This window comes from Argiope bruennichi, chromosome 1 (genome assembly GCF_947563725.1).
Source record: "Argiope bruennichi chromosome 1, qqArgBrue1.1, whole genome shotgun sequence".
Classification (NCBI taxonomy): domain Eukaryota; kingdom Metazoa; phylum Arthropoda; class Arachnida; order Araneae; family Araneidae; genus Argiope; species Argiope bruennichi.
Genome location: NC_079151.1, coordinates 56,652,298 through 56,674,534, shown reverse-complemented (window position 1 = coordinate 56,674,534; position 22,237 = coordinate 56,652,298). Strand labels below are relative to the sequence as shown.

General features: G+C 25.6%; 2 protein-coding genes and 1 long non-coding RNA gene across 9 annotated transcripts in view; 1 reads left to right on the top strand and 2 right to left on the bottom strand.

Moving 5' to 3' along the window:
* Positions 1-251: 251 nt before the first annotated feature.
* On the bottom strand, positions 252-6,932 carry LOC129977990 (cytochrome c oxidase subunit 6A1, mitochondrial-like). Its single transcript, XM_056090599.1, has 3 exons — positions 6,774-6,932; positions 3,074-3,228; positions 252-417 (listed from the first exon to the last, which is right to left on the bottom strand). Exons 1-3 carry the CDS (start codon positions 6,868-6,870, stop codon positions 334-336), a joined length of 336 nt encoding a protein of 111 aa, XP_055946574.1. The 5' UTR covers positions 6,871-6,932; the 3' UTR covers positions 252-333.
* A 248-nt stretch (positions 6,933-7,180) lies between these two features.
* On the top strand, positions 7,181-20,575 carry LOC129975820 (uncharacterized). 4 transcript variants are annotated; one of them, XR_008785158.1, is made up of 7 exons: positions 7,181-7,525; positions 9,285-9,379; positions 10,670-10,720; positions 14,711-14,812; positions 16,736-16,883; positions 18,776-18,934; positions 19,607-20,575. It is a non-coding gene; the product is annotated as an uncharacterized LOC129975820 (long non-coding RNA). The 4 variants fall into 4 exon arrangements; XR_008785129.1 differs by having other exon boundaries at positions 7,181-7,476; positions 18,776-20,575; XR_008785081.1 differs by having other exon boundaries at positions 18,776-20,575.
* The window catches only part of LOC129960394 (protein prickle-like), a 236,712-nt gene continuing 234,390 nt past the window's right edge, over positions 19,916-22,237 (bottom strand). For all 4 annotated transcript variants that reach the window (XM_056075976.1, XM_056077414.1, XM_056075269.1 and 1 more), the window contains 2 exons: positions 21,000-21,141; positions 19,916-20,572 (listed from right to left, as the gene is read on the bottom strand). In XM_056075976.1, the coding sequence (XP_055931951.1) occupies positions 19,916-20,572; positions 21,000-21,141 (799 nt within the window). The remainder of the gene's footprint in view (positions 20,573-20,999; positions 21,142-22,237) is intronic.

Sequence of the window (22,237 nt, the reverse complement as noted above, 5' to 3'; positions counted from 1 at the left end):
CTAATTTTAAAAAAAATGCTTACAAATATTAAATTTCTTCAGTTTACATATGTCCCATTATCTCATTTATAAATGACAATATTATTTGGTTTATCTGGTTTTTTACTTTCTCATGCAACAGTAGCAAAAAATACTTTTTTTAAAAAAAATAAATATACAATTTCTAAAAAGTATCAAGCTAATATTTTTGTAAGTTCGATGGAACACTTTTTCTCTGTATGTAGATTTCTAAACATATAATACTAAAGCAATGGAATTCTCAGTTTTAATTCAGTAATTATTATAGATACAATTTCAAGATTAAACTACAAAAATTAAGGCGTTACATGCTTCTTATATGTCTTCAAATCCATCAGGCAAAGGATTAACCTTGGGGTTATGAAACAAAGTATGGTTGCCATCTCCCCAGGGGAATCTCTGAAATAAAAAGGATAAAAGATTAATAATGTATTTATTTTTATTTTTCAACTTTACAACCTGCACTTTGCAATAAAATAATTTATAACTGATGCAATTGTCTTGGCAAATAATTGTTACAGCAATTGCAGGAATATAAAATGAAAATTTTCTAAAATTGAAAAGACTTTTTAATGCTTTTCAATAAAAATTTATTTCTAGGAAATATAAATATTTGACGCTACTTCATTTAACAGAATATAAAAATAGCTTAAAAAGATTCATGAAAGATAAAACCATTTCTTAAATTTCAAACAGCTTAATATTCTGCTTTAAATTGATTGTAATTTCAAATTTTGCATTTAGAAAAAACATGTGTTTATGGTAATGCTTTTTATAAATTTAAAATTCATTTTCTCCCCTAAATTGAAACGATTGATTAGAATGCATATCACAGTAACTGCAAGATAAGAGGTGAAGCAAGATCTACAATGTACAATCATATGTATTTTCAGAACAAGTATTTAGAATTCATCTAAACAATAACAAATTACAGTAATCAAAACTAATAACTGTACGAAAAAAAAAAAAAACAATTCAATAAGGAAGATTAGATGACTATTTATTACATATTGTATAAGCTTAATCTACATAAATGAATATAAAAAATATAAAAGACTGGATGAGGCATAGTTGTAGTGGTACAAATTAAAAAGAATTTAAAAAATTAAAATATGACAGAATCATGAAAATCCTCCCTCTACTATAAATTAACAACTTTTAGACCACAAGCATCATTATACACAAACAAATAATAACTGATTATATTAATTGTAGTGTTTAACCATCTTATACATAGAATTTACAATGAAAATATTACTATTATCAGTTTTTCAATTAATAACAGCATAATTAAATTTAGAGGAATATAAGAAGCATGCCATTAGGTTACTGTCACTGAAAATGAAGTACAGAATGAATTACAGCAATTAAAACACATAAAAACCATCATGCTATGTCATAACGTTCATCTTCAAAGATGGCCATATCTAAGAATATAGTCTTCCAATTTTTTTTTTTTTAAGAAGAAAATTACAATGACATCTCCACCAAATAATAACTTATCCTTGGAGATACTTCTTTAAAAGAAAACTGTTTTTGAGTCCAACTTTATGGGAATATGATTTACAGGAAATATATAATTTTTATAAAATTATCAGAGATGAAACATGGGAGATTTAAGCTGTCACACCTCAACATTTTAGTCATCTTTTGAAGAAGATAAATAATTATAAGAAAGAATAAATAATAATCTTTTGGAAGAACATATTTAGATAGAAACCCTAATAATCTCATGACTTTCAAATACAAAAATATTTATTGATCTAAACAGAATTAAAAGTACACAAGCAGCATAGGTTTATTTTATAGCAATTTACATTTATAAAATCAAGCAAAAATTGAACTTTATAAGTCTGGAATAAATAAAAAAATACAATCTAAAATATACTCATTCAGAGCAGGTAAAAAAACAGATAATAGTTTTAAAAGTTTAATAAAGAAATTAGTCTCATATGAAATAGATTTTAAAAACAAAACTATGATTAAATTTTTATTAATGTTTAGATATTTTATAAAAAGTGCATTTTATTATTGTATCAAAGGAAATAAACATAAAAGTAAAATTACAATTCCTCCAGAATAAATTGTGAAAGTTTTTAAATAACCAGTAAGGCCCAGTTGACAAATATCCAACAGTAATAGAATAATTTTTATACAAGAAATAAATGTCAATGCCTGCAGATTATCAGTGCATGTGGTACTTATACTATTAAAAAGTATTGGAAAAGATTTTAATAGAAACAAAGTTTAAGTAATGTACAACAAGAATCTATGGATCAAAATTATTTAATGCTTTTTAGAACAGATACATTAACAAAAAATTCAAAGCAAAGAAGATAGCAGAAAATTAACAAATAATATGGACTAATATTAATTAATAATTAAAAAAAACAGATATACACTAAATGGCCGATTGTTGAAACAAAAATTATTTTTTATCTCAATATGCTTCAAAATGTAATAATTAAAATTAGAATATTTCCTCGCTTTTTTTTCTATCTATTTCACAAATCGGATATTAAAGGGGGGGGGGGCTGCAATATGATGCAACCAAGATTAACCTTATAGATTCTTATTCTGGATTCAACTAAAAGGAAATTCTATATACTTATAGAATAGAATAATATTACAAAACTTTATGCATTATACAATTCAATGATGCTATTATCCAAGACACCTGTATCTATAATTAGTCTTTAAGTAACACAAATATTAAAATTAATGAAAATAAAATTTTTAGTTCATAGAAATATAGCAAATAAAAATATATATGATGTGGAATTTCTATTTCTGAATTGTGGAAAAAATTGATATAGTATATTGTGTATATAGTCAATACGAAATTATTTGACAGTAAGTTTGTAATGTACCAGGGCCAATTATTTATGGTAAACCTTTAAGTCAATCTGATATTAGAAGAAATTTTTTTAATCATAAAATAAAAATCTTTAATATGAATATAAGAGTAGTAGAATTAAAGAATCATTCAAACCTTGCATAAGAAACAATAATTATCTCCATTTAACAACTTAAAAGCTTAGTTAAATATACATACTTTCCTACGAATACGAAGATGCTCATAAGGGATAAACTCATCTCTATGAAAATGTTCCAGATGTTCTTTTTCACCTAAGTAGGCATTAACCATGCACAAACCAATAGCAGGAAAAGCTACAAAGATTGTCAGATTTCTCCATGTCTTCACAGCACCTAAAAATAGGACATTAAAATATTATTTTAGTCACATTTCATTCAACTTCATATGACTATGCATGCAACTATATCAAATAAATTCTCTTTTAGTTAGGAGGATTTGAAAATCAAAATGCTAGCAGGAATATGACATATACTGTAATTTCTTGAGTATTATCCATTGCAGTGTCTAATTTGCAAGTGCTACTTTTAGTCTGAAAATAAAAAGAAAAATTCAGCAGATAATCCACACTGCTATATAATCCATTACGGCTGATTATAGTGATAATTTTCATAATTTTTAAACAGATAACTGTGGATTATATGCAAGAAATTATGGTATCAGCAAGTATTATGTAGTATACTTGTGTCAACACTGTATCTATAACAAATTTGTTACGAACTACCAGTCATACACATGAAATTAAGGATCTGAAACAAAGAATCTTTAAATTTAATTTCATTTTCTGAATTCATGCATGCTTCTTATTCAATATAATTGATTCAAAGAATTATAAAATAAAAATAAAGAAATATTCCACAGTAAATTTTTAATATTGAAATCATGATTGAGTTTATAAATAAAATGTTTTAGTCTTTTTTTACATCTTTTTATCTCCCAGCCATTTTTTTAATATCTTAATATATTTAATTGTTTTTTTGTTGTTACTTCACAGGACATTTATCCTGAAATCATCATATTTTAAGAAATTTTGAAATCAAACTGACTAGCAAACTGATTACTAAAAACTAAGATTTTTTTTACTGCATTACAATTATATTTAATACAAAAACATATATCCTTAAATAAAAATATATCTTTAAACATTGAACTTCTACATATTGGAATTAACGACTAAGTTTTAAAAAAGATAATGGAATCATTACATAAAAAAATTTTTTTTGAAATGCTGTAATGAGAAAAGTAAAACTAAGCTTCCAGGATAAGTGCAGTGTGGCCAGCCGACTGGGAATCGTCAGAGAATTCCAAGAGGTTGGGAAAAAATCAGAGAAATTTATAATAAAATAAATTTTTTTTTAATAAATTGATAATTTTTATCAAACATGGTAATTTACTGGTATTTTTTCGTAAGTACAATGAAACATCATTGGCAATGAATGAAAATCAAACTTTTACTTATAGTCTAAAACAGACTTGGGTGTGAAAGATTAACCACCATATCTAAATAACTATATAGGTGCATAAATATACAATATTTTCGACGAATGTCTTAGTTTGCTTTTCCTCAGAATGTCAAGTTATCAACATAATTAGCAAAAATGGTTCTGCATACTATGGGAAAAGGCAGTCCAACTAAGGATTAGTTCCTATTGTGATTTTAAGCTTTTAATCGGTCTTGTTTATTTTAAAAGATAAATATGGAGCTATTCCAACCTCATGTCTTCCTTTTAAATCAATCATACCATATGTTACGAGAGCGAAAGTATGAATTTTGGGTATTAATATTCAAAACTGGAGGTAAATATTGACCTATTATTATAATTTCAAAGCAATTTATTTTAATTAAATAAGTATATTGCAATAATTTTTTTTTCCTCCAGAGATCTTTTTGTTGTATTACAAAGTACTGGACATTATTGCTATTATTTCTGTAAAACATTTCTTTTTTTTTGTTTATTTTTAAACATTATGAGCCAGATTTTAAATTCTATTACTATGGACAACATGAAATGGACATTATTGCTAATATTTTCTTTTAGCATTTTTTTTAATTTTATGTTTGTTTAAAATTTTCCATACATTCAACAAAACTCAATAATTAAAAAACAGTATTAAACTTGAGAAATTAATTTTTTTCATATATTATAGGTATACATGCTTCTTGTAATTTTCTCAAAAAAATTTTAAAAAGAGGAGGGCAGCATTTTTCTTTATATGAATTGATGTAATGAATCTGTTTGCCATAAGAATTTACAAAATTCATTCATAGAATCGTTTTTGAAATTTATACCTTTACACATTTTTCTTTTTATGCAATAAAGAAAAAAAAATTGATAAGGACCAATTTTCCATATTACAGGCTAAGCATTAAGCAATATTTTTCTTTCGGTATGCAAGCAATTTTTATTATTATTATTGTTAGTGAACTAAAAGTCAATGCAATTTTGATATAATTGAACTTTTTCTTATTTCAATGTAGAGATTACATTTTGTATGAGTAAATGAATTTTTTTTCTGTTAGTAAAATTATTCCATTCTGATTGATATGTTGATAAACAGTATGTATAGGGGAGACCTCACTGGAAAGAAACAAATCATTCCATTCTTTAAGCACTTCGCCAATATGCATATATTTTCATACTGCATTTTTCATGGATAAATTTGACAAACAGTTCCGAGACATGACATTGGCTAAAAGTTGATTTAGATAGGCACATATCTTCTAGTGTTAGTTAATATATTACAAAGAGAGTGAGAGAGAGAAGAAAAGGTTTGCATGATTTAAGTTTATCTGAAATTCAATAATAAAAAAATGATGGGTTTTTTTTCTTCTGAGAACTAAATGTTACTATACACTGATTTTAGTGAAAAGAGTAGAACATTATTCAAATACAGTTAAGAACATATTGTGCAATAATTAAAGATAATAAAATAAAGCAACATCATTTTGAAGATGTTAGAAACATCCAAAAACTGTCAGGGGAACCTGAAAATGTTGAAAGGGAAATTCAAAAAGCAGAAATATTGGCCATGAAGAAGTGACAAACTTCATGAAAATGTATTTGTCAATCATATCTAATGCCATTTAATTCTGGAACTGAACAGAGGCATTAAACATTACATAATAGTTTGAAAAAAAATTGCAGAATGAGACAGTTTTTTCTTTTTTGTTAGAATATAAAAGAGATGATAATAATAGCTTTACTTGGAACAGTAATTAATTTCGTTGGGAATAAAAACTATGACAAAATAGCACACAAATATATATATATACAATTGTCAACACAAGAAATAAATTAAACAAAGTAAAAACATCTACGAATTACAAAATATTTATAAATATATTCAGCATTAAAAAGATTAACTACTTTGTTTCCAATTTTCGTTTTTTGGTCGTTGAATTCAAATTCACTAAAAAGGTAATTTCCACTACTTCATTATAACAAATTAGTGACAAATCTAATGGAATAATTTATATCAGAATAATCTAAAAAACTTAAAAGAAACCATATATAAATTGTCTTATGTCAAAAATATATTTTTAATATATAAAAACTAATGGTTCATAAGTATACGTTAAAAGCAATTGTAATGAAATAGTTCACAATACATAGCACGATACAAAATATTCTGATACTAAAAGAAAGAAAACAATATTATTGCAATAAACATCCCAATAATTTCCACACAAAAGTTAATTCGAACATTTTTGTCTTTGTTCATTATTTTATAGATAAAATAAAATTGTCCATCAACGATAATTCCATTCATAGATATTACCAAGACTCGATGAAGTAATAATTTTACTTCGTATATCTAGAACCGAATAAAATATTTACTGTGTAAAGGTAATTTATATATATATATATATATGAAATACCCTCATATTCCTTGGGATTTGGAGGATGAAGGACAGTGTTCAATCGTGGAGAAGAGGAATGAAATTTTCTAATAGTGGTTCGAAATATTGTAGCCATGTTTGTCCCCAGTAAAAAATAATGACCTTCTTCTACTGCAGTTCTACAGTTGCATTCTATTCACTTCGATTCTGAGGAGACTCGTAGTGTGTATGGGGGAGAAAAATTTTTGAAAACTGAAATTGACAATGATATCCACTAAGGATAAATTTCGGCTTGATAAAAATTAAACAGACTTCTTGAGGCTACATTATATTGCATTATAATATGCGAAATTTTAATGAAAGATTTTCAAAAATAAATTTAGCAATGTTAACTTTGATCACATGATGCAATTCCAAAAACTGAACTGAAACTGTAAACAATTACTGTTTACAAAATCAAAATGAAGTTTGGGTTTGGCAGGTATTCTGCGGAATATTCGAGTTTTGATTTTTGTGAACCCGGCACAAGCTAAGAATCCGTTCAGGAGCATACGCCGGAAAACAAACCTCATTCCTTCCTATTCTGCGGAGATTAATATTCCGAAAACTGCATTTGTGTAACAAATTTGCGAATACCTAATTTTTCATTGTGCTAAAATCTCACTCTAAAGCACAATGTGTTAAATACTGTGATCAATAGCCTTGTGCTAGCCAGAAGTATTTTTTTGTTCATTTACAATGAGTAATATATTTTTCATTTTCATCTTTTATGCCAGAGTGATCTTTTAATGGTATATTTCATTTCTGATATGCTTTTAATTGAACTAAATGTATATAATTATATAGTAAATGTTTAATTTGGCTTCTAATTTATTAAATAAATATGTGCATTATACGAATAATTAATGTTACATAATACGGCACAAAACATTTTGATTAAAGCATCACTTTAAAATCCCAATTTAAATTTCATCAAAATACCCTTTTTTACTTCATTGACCTTCCATGGAAGTAATCAGTAGCTTGTCGTTGTCTTTTGTGCCTGAAATATGACATGATGATCATTTGCTGCTTGTTGACTGAAAGAAGTGAATATGATTTCTTTTTCTGAAAAATAAAGATATTTCCGTAATATTTTACATATACATACTACGTGAATGACAATGTCAACATTTCAGACTCTTAAATTTGTAAATGTAATTTTTAGACTGAGTTTTATTTAATATTTTATTGATTTGCTTTTTAATTAAAAAAATATTTATAATTCTCTGTTGCAGCTGTTTAAAAAAAATATGGTACTGTGATATAGGTAAATATTATTAATGTGGTTAAAATAATGGCATTTTAATGTTGTTTAATATAGAATAGTGAATAGAAAATATTGAACCCCAGGTACTTAAGATCTGCCTTATTGCTTAATTCTTGTGGATAGATAATAGTAGTATCTGTGAAGTTCTGCATTGGTAACATATTGATTGGGTCCCTTAAGACTGTGTGACTCATGGCATGTTGCTAATCGTGCCATCATTGAGTTATGACATTGTTGGAAGGGAATCAATCGTAACACTTATGTGATGATGAAGCACTTAGAAAAAAAAACTTAATTTAAATTTTTCTGAATATAATTTTAAAAGGTCTGAACTATATTTCTTACCTTGTAATTGAATGTATACTATCAAATGTATTTGATAGAATAATTAAGTAAATATATTATATTCTACAATCAACTTTTTTTTGCTTTTTTTTATACTTTTGCAAATGTAAATGTAACATGAATATTTACATTTGGATAAATGCATCAATTGTTGCAAGATACAAAAATAAAAAGTTCACAGATTAATATTATAGTGACATACTATTAAATAATTAAAATAATTGTTCTTATAGCATTTTGGAAGACAAAATTTTGCAAAGAATTTTTAGCTTTACCTAGTATAAATATGAACCTTTACCACTGTTCTTGTTTTATTTATTTCAAGAAATCAAGCATGAAATTTTAGCTGTCATATAAATAGGATATGTTATTAAGTTCCTTCCAAGTGCTTAATTTTTTAACTTTTTTGATTTTCTTTACATTCCAATTCATGATTGAATTGACTTGTGACAAAGATTGGTTTACAGGCAATAAATGTTCCATAATAAATTTAATTTTTAAATTCTATAAATATTAAATATTATTTGGAAGAATGAATTAAAATTTTGTGTAACCTCATTTCTTTCTGAAAAATCCAGAAAATTTTATATAAATTTTGCATTTAGTCTTTAAAAATATTAGTTATTTGAAATAATTAAACTTTGAATGGGAAAAAAAATTATAATGTGCTGTTATGCATTTTTTTATTCATGTTAAGCATAATATTTATTATATTTGATCAAGCATTCTTGTATAACTTTATATTGGTCTACTGAAGCTGTAACAATATATATGTATATATTTTATCCATATTGAAAATCTTTATTCAATTACTAATAATTTTAATAACTTAATAGTTATTCTTCAGTTGCTTAAAATATATTGAATGATGTGACAATCATGCATTTGAATTTCAGAATTTTGGTAAATGGAATCTACCAGTGATGAATACCGTCCATTATTTGGCGGTATAATTACAGATAAACCTTTATTTGGTGTGACAAATACAAGGGTATGTTTGAAAAATTGCTATTATTTTATGTTTATAAAGAATAAATGATAAGATATGTAAGCAATTGAAAATCAGCTACCTTTAGTTTTAGACACCTATTTTGGCTAATTGCTTTGGTGGCTTTAAAACAACTACTTATAAGAGAAAATTTGATGATCCTTCTCCTTGTTTATAGATATCTGAGAAAAGTTTTAGAATATATTGTTAGTAAAATAAATTATGGTTATATATTATTTCAAGATATCCTTGAAAAGAGATATGACACAGTGATTGGAAATTGTTTTCCAATCCAATATTTATTTCAATTTAATGGAAATAAAAATTGTTATTCATGACTGTGAATGGTATAGCGTAAGAATTAGAAATTGCATGAAATGCAGCATATGTATTGCTCTTATGAAAAATTTAAAAATACTTTTATTTCATCATCTTTATTACTATTAGTAGAAATTTTGAATTTTATTTTTAAATTTAAAGTAGAATAATTCTATAAGTGCTCATACTTTTTGAAGGAGAGAATGGCAATTTTAATATATTTTTTCAAATTGTCCAGTTGCTATCTTTGATATTTTTTTTCTTATCTACTACCACCTTGCCTGTGAATTCTCTCATTTAGAAATCCATTCAGCCTTTTCAAACTTAAATTCATAATTTTAACCTATAATAGAGTTGCACTGATAGAATACAATTTATCATACAATTACATTATTGTTATTAGATTGTCAAAATGTTTATGGTAGAAAAATATATTAGAATATATAAAAATTTTTATCAAAAATTAAAAGTGATGTGTAAAGAAGTTAATATACGAAATGTTATAATATGTCATGTAAGTATAATCGAAGCTATCAAAACAATTTCTGAAAAAATGTTTTGTTCATTTGTTATTAAAAATTAATTAGAAATAAAATTGTTAATGAAAAATTTATTGGATATAAAATTATTTTGTCAATATTTTCTGATTTTGTTTTTAGTTGCCTTGATAATTGCATGTATTATTTATGGGTGTCATATAATTATTTATTTGAGCATTGCTATAATCTATAAAATTTATATGCATTGGTACACCATACATGTATTGGGTACTTTTCCATTATACTGGTGCAAATCTCGCCAAGTAGAGTTTTTGGCGACAATTGTTTGTAATAATGTATCATTTAAATGCATTATATAAAATTACATATGCATTAATTTATTTGTAAATACCTTATTTAGATATTTCTTATGAAAATTATCTTTATTTTAACTTTTTATACTTTAATTATATTATGTTTTTTTTTTTTTTTACAGGACAGAGTAATTAATGTATTTGTTGGCTGTGTCACAGGACTTATATTTGTGGTAAGCAGATTTTCATTATATTACATACTTATAAACTTGTAAGAATGTTTCTATAATTTCTTGATAAAACTGAGGGGGAGGGGAGATATGTAGAGGGATCATCTAATGTAAGGACAGGCGTCACATTGCAGTAAATTCACATAACAAAAATAACAGTGTATGTCATCTAACATCTGACTGCACATTGTTATATGTATTTCCTATTGCAAAATGTGTAATGAACTCCTAATAAATTAGTTGCACATTTGATATCTTTCACTTGTGTATGAGCTAATTGCATTAATTGTTTGTGGGATACTTATTTATTAATTTTTGTTCATTTTTAAGAAGTATGTGGCTGAAGTTCTGTCTCCCAAAATTAAAATATTTTAGACTAGTTTTTCCTGCCTTTGTTTTCTCAATAGAAGGTGAGGCAATGAATATCTCTTTGTCCCTCAAGAGCGTGAATAATCCTTGAAATCTTTCTGTGATTTTTATCATCATTTATTATTTCCCATTTACATTGGGGGCATGAAATTGATTATTTAGTGGATTTTCTTTAAATCTCTCAAAAGTATGTGTATCTATGATTATAATAAAAATGTGTGTGTTTTTTTCCCCACAGTCGACACATAAATCTCATTCTCTTTTAAAATATTTTGTTGGGTTTCATCCTCTTTAAGAACTTCAGAACAATCTCCATTCTCTCCATAGATGCATTTTTATCTATATTATTATTTTTAGATTTTATAACTTCTATCATATCCTTTTAAAAATTATTAGTTAAGTCAATTAGCATTTCATTTATAAAATGCAAGACTATCTGCCATGTCTTTATTTATCTCTAGTGTTAGGCATTCTTTCTGATTTAACTCTGAACAATACAATCATTGTATCCTATTTAAAATGCCATAGAAAATATTATAGATTAAAAGAAATCTATTTAAATTTTTTGATAAATATGGCATGCTAGCATTTACTAGCAATTTCTTGCTCATTATTAAATAGTCTATAATAATTTATTCCTGTCTTCACAGCTTATACAAAAATCTTATTTTCTATTATTTTTTATCAGTTCCCCCCTTCCATTTCAACTTCATTTTTCGTGTTCCATTTTTATTATAGAAATCATTGCCACTCTTTGCCTTAAATTTCAGGTAGTTCTTCTTATGATTCTATTAGTTATTCAGATCCAATAAGTATGCTAGAATCTCATATTACTCAGTTGTTTCAATCATCCATTAACTTTTACTATTCTTGAATTGCATGATCATCTTAATAAGAAATTCATTATTTTCTTCTGATGGGTTCCTTTTCAAGCTGGTATATTTGGCAATCAAATGGTGGATATTTTTCAAAAGATGCAACTAATAATCTCTCTCCTTCCTTGTGAACAGTATCAAAAAGCATGTTAAAACCAGCCTTCACTCAAAGGGCAAACTTAGTGAAACTTTAATGAGTGACTTAAACTACATTCACTGAGATCAGTTTAACTGTTGATCTAATTTACTTAACAGAAAAATGTGTTGCAATTCTTACTCATTTAAGAATTGATCACACTAAACTCACATTTAAGCATGTGTCAGGAGGAATCTGCTTCATGATATACCGTATGGCAACATCCAATGTCACTTCTCCACAGTTTTATAGAGTCATCATCATTTCTTTTTGCACTAAGATGGTGTATGAGGTCACTACAACTTCACACCATTTAACATAGTTTAATATATCATCATTTCTCTTTATACCAATATTTTATATGAGGTACTGCAACTTTACGCCACACAACATGGTCTAACACTGTTGCCAAATAAATCCCCAACCCAGCCACCCCAAAGAATTTCTTTCCTCCTAAACCATACAGTACTATGTGGTCCTTGGTCTTTTCCTTTTTCCATCCTGTGTACATAGTAGAACAATTCTTGTATTATCATTTGGTGGGATTCTAAATAGTATAAAATCCATAACCAGTGCATTTTTTTCTTTTTTGTAATAGGTTTTGCAGAATAATATAATTCAATATTTGAAGTTTTATTTGGTCAGCATAGTTTAAGAATCTCTCTACAGCTAGTAATTTGGAAGGTATTTAATTTCTGTTCTTGTGATTTAATAAGTTTCCAATCTTCTCTACCAATAAATAAGGACTTCGGAACTGTTTCATTAAGCACATGTAAATTGAGTTTACTGCTTATATATGAGGCTTTCCAGAATCTATGCATTGTTTGGAATGAATGATGGTCTTTTCTAATTATGGTTTTTATCTTGTAATGTGCTCCTTCCATTTTATATATTTCAACTCCAAGATATGAAAAACAGATTTGGCTCTTTGATTTGTTAAAATTATTTATTGTTATTGTTTGATTTAAAATGTTAAAAGTGAATAATTATTTTTATTATTTAGATTCATTATTATTAGTCAGTCTCTGTCTACATGTTATCAAAATTTGAAAACAATAAAACAATGTTGTCATTTTAATAGAATGCTTACATTTTAATTATTATACATCTACTGTTTTCATTCTTCTTGTATCATTCCAAAAGTCATCCTTCATAAAGTTCCACATTTCTTTAATTTTTTAAGAGAATAAATAGTATTTACTGCTTGAATTGAATTAAAAAAAATCTTTTATAATTATACTTTTACTGCTTCTTGATTTGTTTTTCTTCAAAGTGTACTCTTTATAGAGTTTGTAGAATAGTAAAATAGAATTGAAATGATAGAATTTGTAAAATAAAACTTTATGATTTTGTTTTTAAAGTAAGGTTTTTGCCCTTACTCTGTGTTTGAAACAGCATAATTAAAAAAACATTTGTATGCCATTTTACTTAATCAAATCATCTTTACATGAGTTAAATGTATAATAAGAACTTTATAATTAAATTTATCCATTATAATATTTATTTTATTTTATTATTTTAAAAAGCAGCAACTTTCAGTAATGAAATTTACATAAGTAAAATTGGTATTTATATTCTGAAAATCAAACCTCTGATTACGCAAATGTAATTTATGCAAAGTGTTTGAAGAAAAAAAGGTTTCTCTTGAGGTAATTTAAAATTTGTGCGTGTATCAGCGTTCACCATAGTTAGTTCTGTGCTGCTTAATAGATTACACATCATGTGAAGACAGTAATTTTTAATTCTTCCATTAAAAAAATCAAATATATGTAATTTTTTTTTTATTATGTGCAAAAATAATTTTTCTAGTACATGGATTATTTTGTTCTTAATGGGATGTAAATGAATTTGGAAATTTTTCTGTAAATTGTAATAGTTAATAAACATTATATATATGCTTAAAATAATCAGATAATCTATTTTCTGCTTGAAATAGGATTAATAATTAAAAAAAAAGAATTTGATATTATTTTGTACTTATGTACCATGGTTATATATTTGTTTGCATTTCTAATTGTATAAAAACATTGCACAGTATTTTTAAATTATAAACTGAATTGTTGAAATTTTTTTATAGCATAAGCTTTTTGAATTGATTTTTTTTAAAATTTATCATATAACTAAAAGATACTTCTTGGCATTTCTTTTGCTTGGTGTCAAGTTCTTTTATAAACTGTTTTTACATTAATGGATTAATTAAGCATAAAAAAAATAATAAGTTGATGGGATTTTTTCCCCCTACTGCAGCTATAATCACATTCCTTGCTCTATCCATAACCATATCCCTTACACTCCTTTTCTATTATTTTGCCTTATAATATCAGTATCAATGTTTCAGCTATCTGGAACATAGATACATGATCAATTTCAGAGTGAATGCAATTTATTTTCAGCTGATTTGTATCACTACCTATCTATAGAAATTATACAAAAGCTTATGGGCAGATTTATCGTACATACTCCTTAAAGAATTGATAAAATTTTTTATATAATGTTATGCTTTTATATTATGTTTGGTAAACATTTGGTTATTATTTGTCTAATGAAAAATATGTGGATGCTAAAAGTGCAAAATATATATTATTAATAAATGTTATTTTCCTTTTAATTTAGGCCACATTGTTAGCTGCTTTTTTTGCCAAATCTCCAGTTCGGGGATTAAATGTTTATTTTGTATTCTGCCTCTGTCTTATTTTTTTATCACATGTTTTGTTGGTAAGAAAATTTTAATATTTATTTTTTTAAATATAATTTTTTAAATGTATATTTCTAAAAGGAATTAATATTTTTTTTTAACATTAAGCATTTAGGCTACTGTAATTTTTCTTGCTTAACAAAAGAAGTTATAAATTTATGATATAATTATTTATATTTCATGTAAATGAGTATAATTTAAATAAGTAATTTTTTTCAAAAATTTGTTTGAAAATATCCTAAGAGCTTTAATGGCATTGTCTTAATGCATTGGCAATTTGGAGCCAAATCATATAAATAAAAATTGTTGATTTGGAATCTTAATTATTTTGAAGTGTGAATTTTTATTTTTTCATATTCTATTTTAGACAAAATTGCTAGATTGTGATGCAGCATCTGAAATTTTTTGAATTTTTCTGTCTCAGCTTTTTTTTTTGTTTGTTTGTTGTGTAGTATTTTATTATGTTTTGCCATACATACAAAGAATGAGAATTTTTGTTTATTTTCTGTACTGCCATGCTTAATTTTTATCTATATGTTGCTATTAATTCAGTTATCATTGATTGTTTTAATTTTGATAAATTTCAGCTCATCTTAAAAATTGGGATTCATTAATTTTTGAAATAACAGTTAAATAATATATATTGATAGAAAAGTGACATTAAATGGATAAAAAAAATTATAGAATTATTTAAAAATTTAAAATGAAAGTAAATACCAAATTTTCAAAAATTACATGTACATAATTTTTTATTGAAATATTTGCACCCAATAACTAGTATTTACTGTAAAACAATCCTTCTATGGGAAAAAAAAATCTTTTTGAATTATTAAATACTTTTTTTCATAATTTTTAAAAACATTTTTATGTATGCATTTGACCTTTTTAAATAATAAGAATTTTGAAATAATAAGAATACAATATTTACAACAATAAGAATATAATATTTTAAAATTCAAATAAATTAATTCATTCCTTTTGGACACTTTGACCTGCATATGGAATATGCATGGGTTATTTTATCTCAAATTAGCTTCTGATTGATTTATTCTGGTGTTGAAAGTCTTTTTGGATGGGTGGGAAGAGGAAAGAGAAATATCATCATTTATCAATATGGATAAAATACCTCTTATCTATTTATAGAATAAGAGGTATTTATTACATATTATAGATTTATAGAAAGAAAAAATGTAAACTTTAGAATAGAATAATTATGATTTGTTGCATTGATACCATTCTATTTTTATGAAGCAAGATTTTTTTGTCATATAGAAAAAACTTTATATTAATTATTAAAAACTATACAATTTATTACTTATTATATAACTTTGCTAATTATTAGATAGATTTGAATTTCATTTTTACCATCTTATTAAGTCAGAAAAAGTAGTGATTGATATAAAAGTAGTTATGATGATATATAGCTAATGTAAAAAAATATACATATCGAACATGCTTTTAAGAAAGTTGTTATTGGTGAAAAATGAAGATTGATTTAATAGCTTAAAGCTATGAATATTAATAGTTGAATTTTTCTTTCTTTCTTTTTACTGTAAATTAGTTGCATGAATTCCAGCTTCTGAATTTTATTTTTCTAATTCACAAGTATACTTATTGTAAGATTGCTAAATACTATGAAAATTAATATATTTGGCAGAAGTGAATATTTCTCTAGCTGTAAATATAAATTCATTTCATCTTGCCACTTCATTTACTGTTTAAAGAAAAAGTGTTTTTAGGTTAATCTGTCAGTGCTTGTATTATTTTCTGATTAATGTCCAGAAATTGCATTTTGATTAGATGTATTCTTAAATGAAACATTTTTAATACTCTTTTTATTCTTAAATTTTTTAATTAATATTATTATATTTTTATAAATAATGTAATTGATATATTTTAAATGAAAATACTTGATTCACTTATGGAATTTTAATTATTTTCAGATTTACTGGTATCGTCAAGGTGACCTTGACCCTAAATTTAGATTGTTGATATATTATAATGCCTTCACCATGATTCTTTTAAGTACATGTGCATTGTCCTTTTTCTTCACTGAGAAGTGACATTCATTTGCTTCTAAGGAGTGAACAGGTGAGTTAAAATTTGGATGTGTTTAGTATAGAAGAAAGAAAACTTCTGGTTCAGAAAAATTTCCCCAGACTAGTTTTTTTTTTTTTTTTCCCCTTCCATATCCCAGCACAGTTTGTGAAAAAAATAACCAATAAAATTAATTTGATTTAAACTTGATAGTTATAAAGTTTTCAAATTAATCAATATATCTGAAAAGAATAGTTTTTTTTTTTTAATTCTTGGAATTAGATAGAGATGGAAAATTTTTAAAAAGCTTTAATTTTATAAATTTCATTCACAGTTTTCCAAATTATTTCTCAAATTGAATAGCTTTGACTGTAAATAATTCATTAAAAAAGTATTAATATTGTTTAATGTTTTATAGCTTTAAGCAGGTTAAAAATTATAATTCTATATAAACCTATGATTAAGGTATTATGAATAATTTATAGATATAATAATAAAGTTCAATTTAGATGGAGGGAATGATAAATGATTATGATAAAGATTATTTTGTTAAGATAGAGAATGGATGTGATTATTAAGTTACTGAGTATTCAAAATTCTATTCGGCAATGTGCTAAATTCAGTTCAATACTAGGATTCAAAATTAATATGACACAAAAAGCATATTCTTTAAGTGAACTGAATTCGGAAGATCTTTGGACATATAATTACTCTTCATTAATTTATGCCTTGAACTGAACATTCGGGATTAGATTTTTTTTAATCTCTTAAATATGTTTCTCAATAATTTCCTTAATTGAAATTTACATGACAAATCAGTTCATTGTTGAAAATATTTGCTTCTTTTCCTAGATGCATGTAATGAATTTAAAAGTAGTTCGATTTCATTTATTATGAATTAATCTCCTCTGGTGACCAGCTGGTTCACCAGAAATATTTGTCATATTTAATTTCAGATAAACATTTTTATATAAATTCTAGTCCATGTTTTCATGTCAGGCATAAACCCACGTTATTTTAATTGCCTTGTATATATTTTGTTCATTGTGTATATAAACCTTTCTAATGGTGACCATGACATCATAGTGCTCTTAAAAACATAAATGCTCATTTCATTTCTATCTTCTAAATTTTGTGGTATTGTAACTTCACTTTTTTATTTATTTATTTTATGAATTACATAGATATTAAACAGAATCCTTCTTTAGTTTTTAACAATGGAAAAATAATGTTATTAAATATTCAGTGAAACAATGAAAATAGTTAGAATTAACCATCATAATTTAGAAAAAAATCACATTGCTATTAAATTGGTATCATTAAGAAGGCATTTTTAAAAAGTTTGCATCGGCAAAATTTTGCAAAAATTGCTCAAAAAAATGCCAAATTTTTTAATTAAAATTTTTAAAAAAATCGTTTTGAGATACATTTTTACCTTCTAAGGCATATATGTACTGAATTTGATAGTTGTAATTAAACTATCATAGGTCACACATATTCATCTTTATTATTTATTTATTTTCTATTAAAATATATTATTATCATTCATTAATATATATCTTTATGTAATAATTTTGGAAAATACTTCAGTGTAAGCCAAAAAGCTGAATATCATTGATTAAAAATAAGCATTAATCTATACTCTCACCAAAAAATTTGAAATAAAATAAATTTTTATGAATTTTACATTAGAAGAAAATCATTGCAGAATTGCTTAATATATATAAAATTTTAAAGCATTAACATGCTAATTTTCCTAAAAATTAATTGCATAAAAATAATAAAGTTTGAAATTTTTCAAGTATATTAATTTTTCACTTTGAATCCTCTATAAATTTATTTATAGAGGAATTATTTATAACTGATGTGAACTGTACGGACAATTAAAAATTTATTTATACTGTAAAAAAAACTATGAACTGATGAAACACTATTTTTACTTTTAGGTCCACACAAAGTGATATTTCCTTCCAGATCCTGTTATAAATTTGTGAAATTTTGATTATGAGAAACAGCACATGTCTGAGTGATATGCACACATTCCTATTTCCATTTTAAATCTGTGATGCAAATAAATATTTTGAACTGCTCAACCTATCTACAAGGTTCCAATTCTATTATTATTATTATGCTAATATATTTTTTTAGAAAAAAAGATGTTATTTGTGTATGATTTTTTTATCATGAAAAATTTTAATGTTGTTTATTAATTCATAACGCATCAAAGTTGTTTTATAAATGCATAAAACCAACATTTCATATACTTTCAAATGTATCTAAACATATAATTAATGGAAATAAAAAGATGGTTAAAATGTGTAAATACATTTATTTGAGAAACTTCTACCCTTAAAATAAATTCAAATAAAGGCCAGAATGTTTCTGTTCTATGTCATTACTGCTGGTTTAGAATAGAAAATCATTTGCTTTGTAAAAACAAAATAATTAATTTTGTCAGAAACTAACATATAATTAATTTAAACAGAATTTCTCTCTCTCTTTTTTTTTCATAAGTTAATTTCTATTTTAAGACAAGAATTGTTATAGAAAGTATGCCATGACATTTTTATATTTGTAGCATAATGTGCAATTATTTTCGGTTCCTTGTATTCAGTGTATCTTATTTATCAGTACAAAACATACCAAATGAAGTATTTATTGAGAAATGGAAGTTTTTCTTACAATATATGCATGAAAATATGTACACATATAAAATGCAGTTACAGTTTGTATATTATTTCTGAAATTTTAACAAAAAAAATATTGTCTATTTCTAGATAAAAATTACCATCTTGAAGATGAAATAGTAGAAAAACTACAATTTTTTGGCTATTTTATAAAAATATTTAGAAGTAAGAGAATCTATGACACTTATAAATTCTGTATAAAGCATTATTTGTTGTACAAATCTTGTAAACATGTATTATGATTGTTTTAATAAATGCTTAAGCTGTATTCTTGAGTACTGTTCTCTCATTTCATACTTTTTACATTACAAAAGTATAAAAGTCGCATGAACCCACAATAATATCTGTTTGGAAGCTCGCGATTTTATATTTGTACTTCAACATGTGATAAAAATATGGTCAAGAAACGATACAATTCTTGTCATCGTGTTTCCGCCTTCTTCGAAGGCTTTTTCCACCTGAAGACTGCAGAGTTCCAGATCTCTGTCTGGCGACTGCTAAAGTATCATTGCTGACATATGATATCCTTACACCTCCATATGCTCGTCGTGGTGGTAATTCGTAAGGATCATCATCGTCGGAACTTGAGCTTGAGCATGTACTGCAACGATCATCATCGTATCTGGAACTTGAAGCTTGAGCAGTTGTCATTCTTTGAAAACTAGATTCCAATTCTGATCGATCCCCATAACTTCTGCTTCTCATTACAGCAGAGTTTCTTTTGTTCTGTGGTTGTGGCATTTGCTGACTCTTAGTAAATGTGTCCTCACTTCCTGCACAGGAGGAGGAGGAGGATCTCTCAACTTTTTGTGACAGTGTTCTTTGTTCTTCATCATCACTAGAAGGTGGCAGGTTTGCTGTGGAAGGGCTAAATCGGACAATGAGTTTCTTTGAGACAGGCCCATTGCTGCTGTTTAAATCAGCCTTAGTTGGTGTTTCTGGAGGTGTTGTAGACCCTGTGTCTCTGGTGAGATCTGGCATAGAGAAATGGGCAGTTGTGCGGCGATGATGATACCGACTGTGATCCTTCCGTTGTTCCTCTATTTCTTCAACAACCTGTAATAATAATTATTTAAATTTGTTGTTTGTGTGCTTATGTTTATACAAAATTTTATCATATTGAAAAAAAAATTACTTACGTTAATGTTAATAAAAATGTTTCAATGTATCAAAACTAAAGCTGTATTGAAATGTATTTTATACTTGTATTATTATTATTAAAATATTGAACAGGCAATTAAACGTTTATGTGTCAAAACATATATGGATATGAAATTTTAATGTGATCAAAATAAATAAGTAATATTAATCCAAATAAAAAAATGGCATTGCTCTTTTTGTTTCAATATCTGAAGTTGCTTTATACTGTAGTACACTGCAGATGTACATATAAGATATTAATAAAGTTTTCATTTATATTTTATGCATTCCAAAATTATGAGTAAAAGACTATCCAAACGTTTAGAATTGAAATTTCTCTTACCTGAACAAAGACTTGTGGCGATTTTGACATCAAAGCATCTATTGTGAGGTCCGACATATTCAGTGGCTCCCTAGAACGTCCCAGCATTGGTGATTTTTCCTTTTCTACTAATGAGTTATTTTCTATGTTTGGTGAATGATCTCTGAAAGACAGATGAGAATTTTGTTACAAAAGATGAAAGTCTGTATCTTTCCTATGTATACATAACTTTATTTGTCTTGTCTTAAATTGATCTCATTCAGAAAATTCTATAACTATTATGAGTAAAATTGCATATTATATATATATATATATATATATATATATATATATATAAAGCATATCCTCAAAAAGTGGAACAGGCATTTATTTCCTAAAGTATTGAAGACATATACTTCCATTTGCAAAGTTTCATTAAATAAAGTGCCTAAATAAATATATGAAAATACTTCAGCTCCTGCAGTGGTTAATTGTAAAAAGTTATAAAAAAAAACAACTTTTGCATGATCTCCATAATGAAAAACTATTAAATTATAAAATTTCTCTCATACTCGTCTATTAGGATACACAGTTTACTGATATGTTAAAAAGCAAATTTATTTACTTAGACCATTTTTCTGTTCCTCTGAACAGTGTTAGAGAGCTTTATTGTAATTTACAGGAATAATATACATAACAAAAGATTATTAAAAGAGTAAAATCAGAAAATGAGAATGCATGTATTAACTTTCATTAAATTTTAAGAAATGATCTAATAATATCTTAATTGAAACATTAAAAATTTGTTCAAAATGAGCACTATTGATGCCTATACAAAGCTGCATTCTTTTAACAATATTTGCACATATGCAATCGAATGAATGGCATGTTGCATTAAGATAGTCTTTTTGAATATGCTGGTAAAGATCTACAAAGTGCATAATTCTAACTGAAATACATCTCTTAAATGATGCTATTTGAAATATATAAATTACCATCCAGCACACTCAAACACTGCCTTCCACATTCAAACATAATGAAGCTAAATTCAAATATTTAATTATTTTGTATTGCATTGATTATGACAAAAATATATTGTAAACTAATTATATATAATGTGAATAAATGCAATGTTTGTAAAGGTACTTTAGATGAAAAATAATGCTATTATTATTACAAAATTAATCATTATTATGAAAAAAATGAATTATTATAAAAATCTTTACACTAAAATACCTTAAAAATGCAATGGAAATATAACATTCTTTATATCAAATAAT

Excerpts from the sequence above, each read along its gene's own strand:
- LOC129977990 (XM_056090599.1), bottom strand. The coding sequence starts at position 6,870 with ATGGCTACAATATTTCGAACCACTATTAGAAAATTTCATTCCTCTTCT. Across the intron at positions 3,229-6,773 it reads AAATCCCAAGGAATATGAGG|GTGCTGTGAAGACATGGAGA; the intron begins GTATTTCATATA and ends TCCTATTTTTAG. Across the intron at positions 418-3,073 it reads ATCTTCGTATTCGTAGGAAA|AGATTCCCCTGGGGAGATGG; the intron begins GTATGTATATTT and ends TTTTTATTTCAG.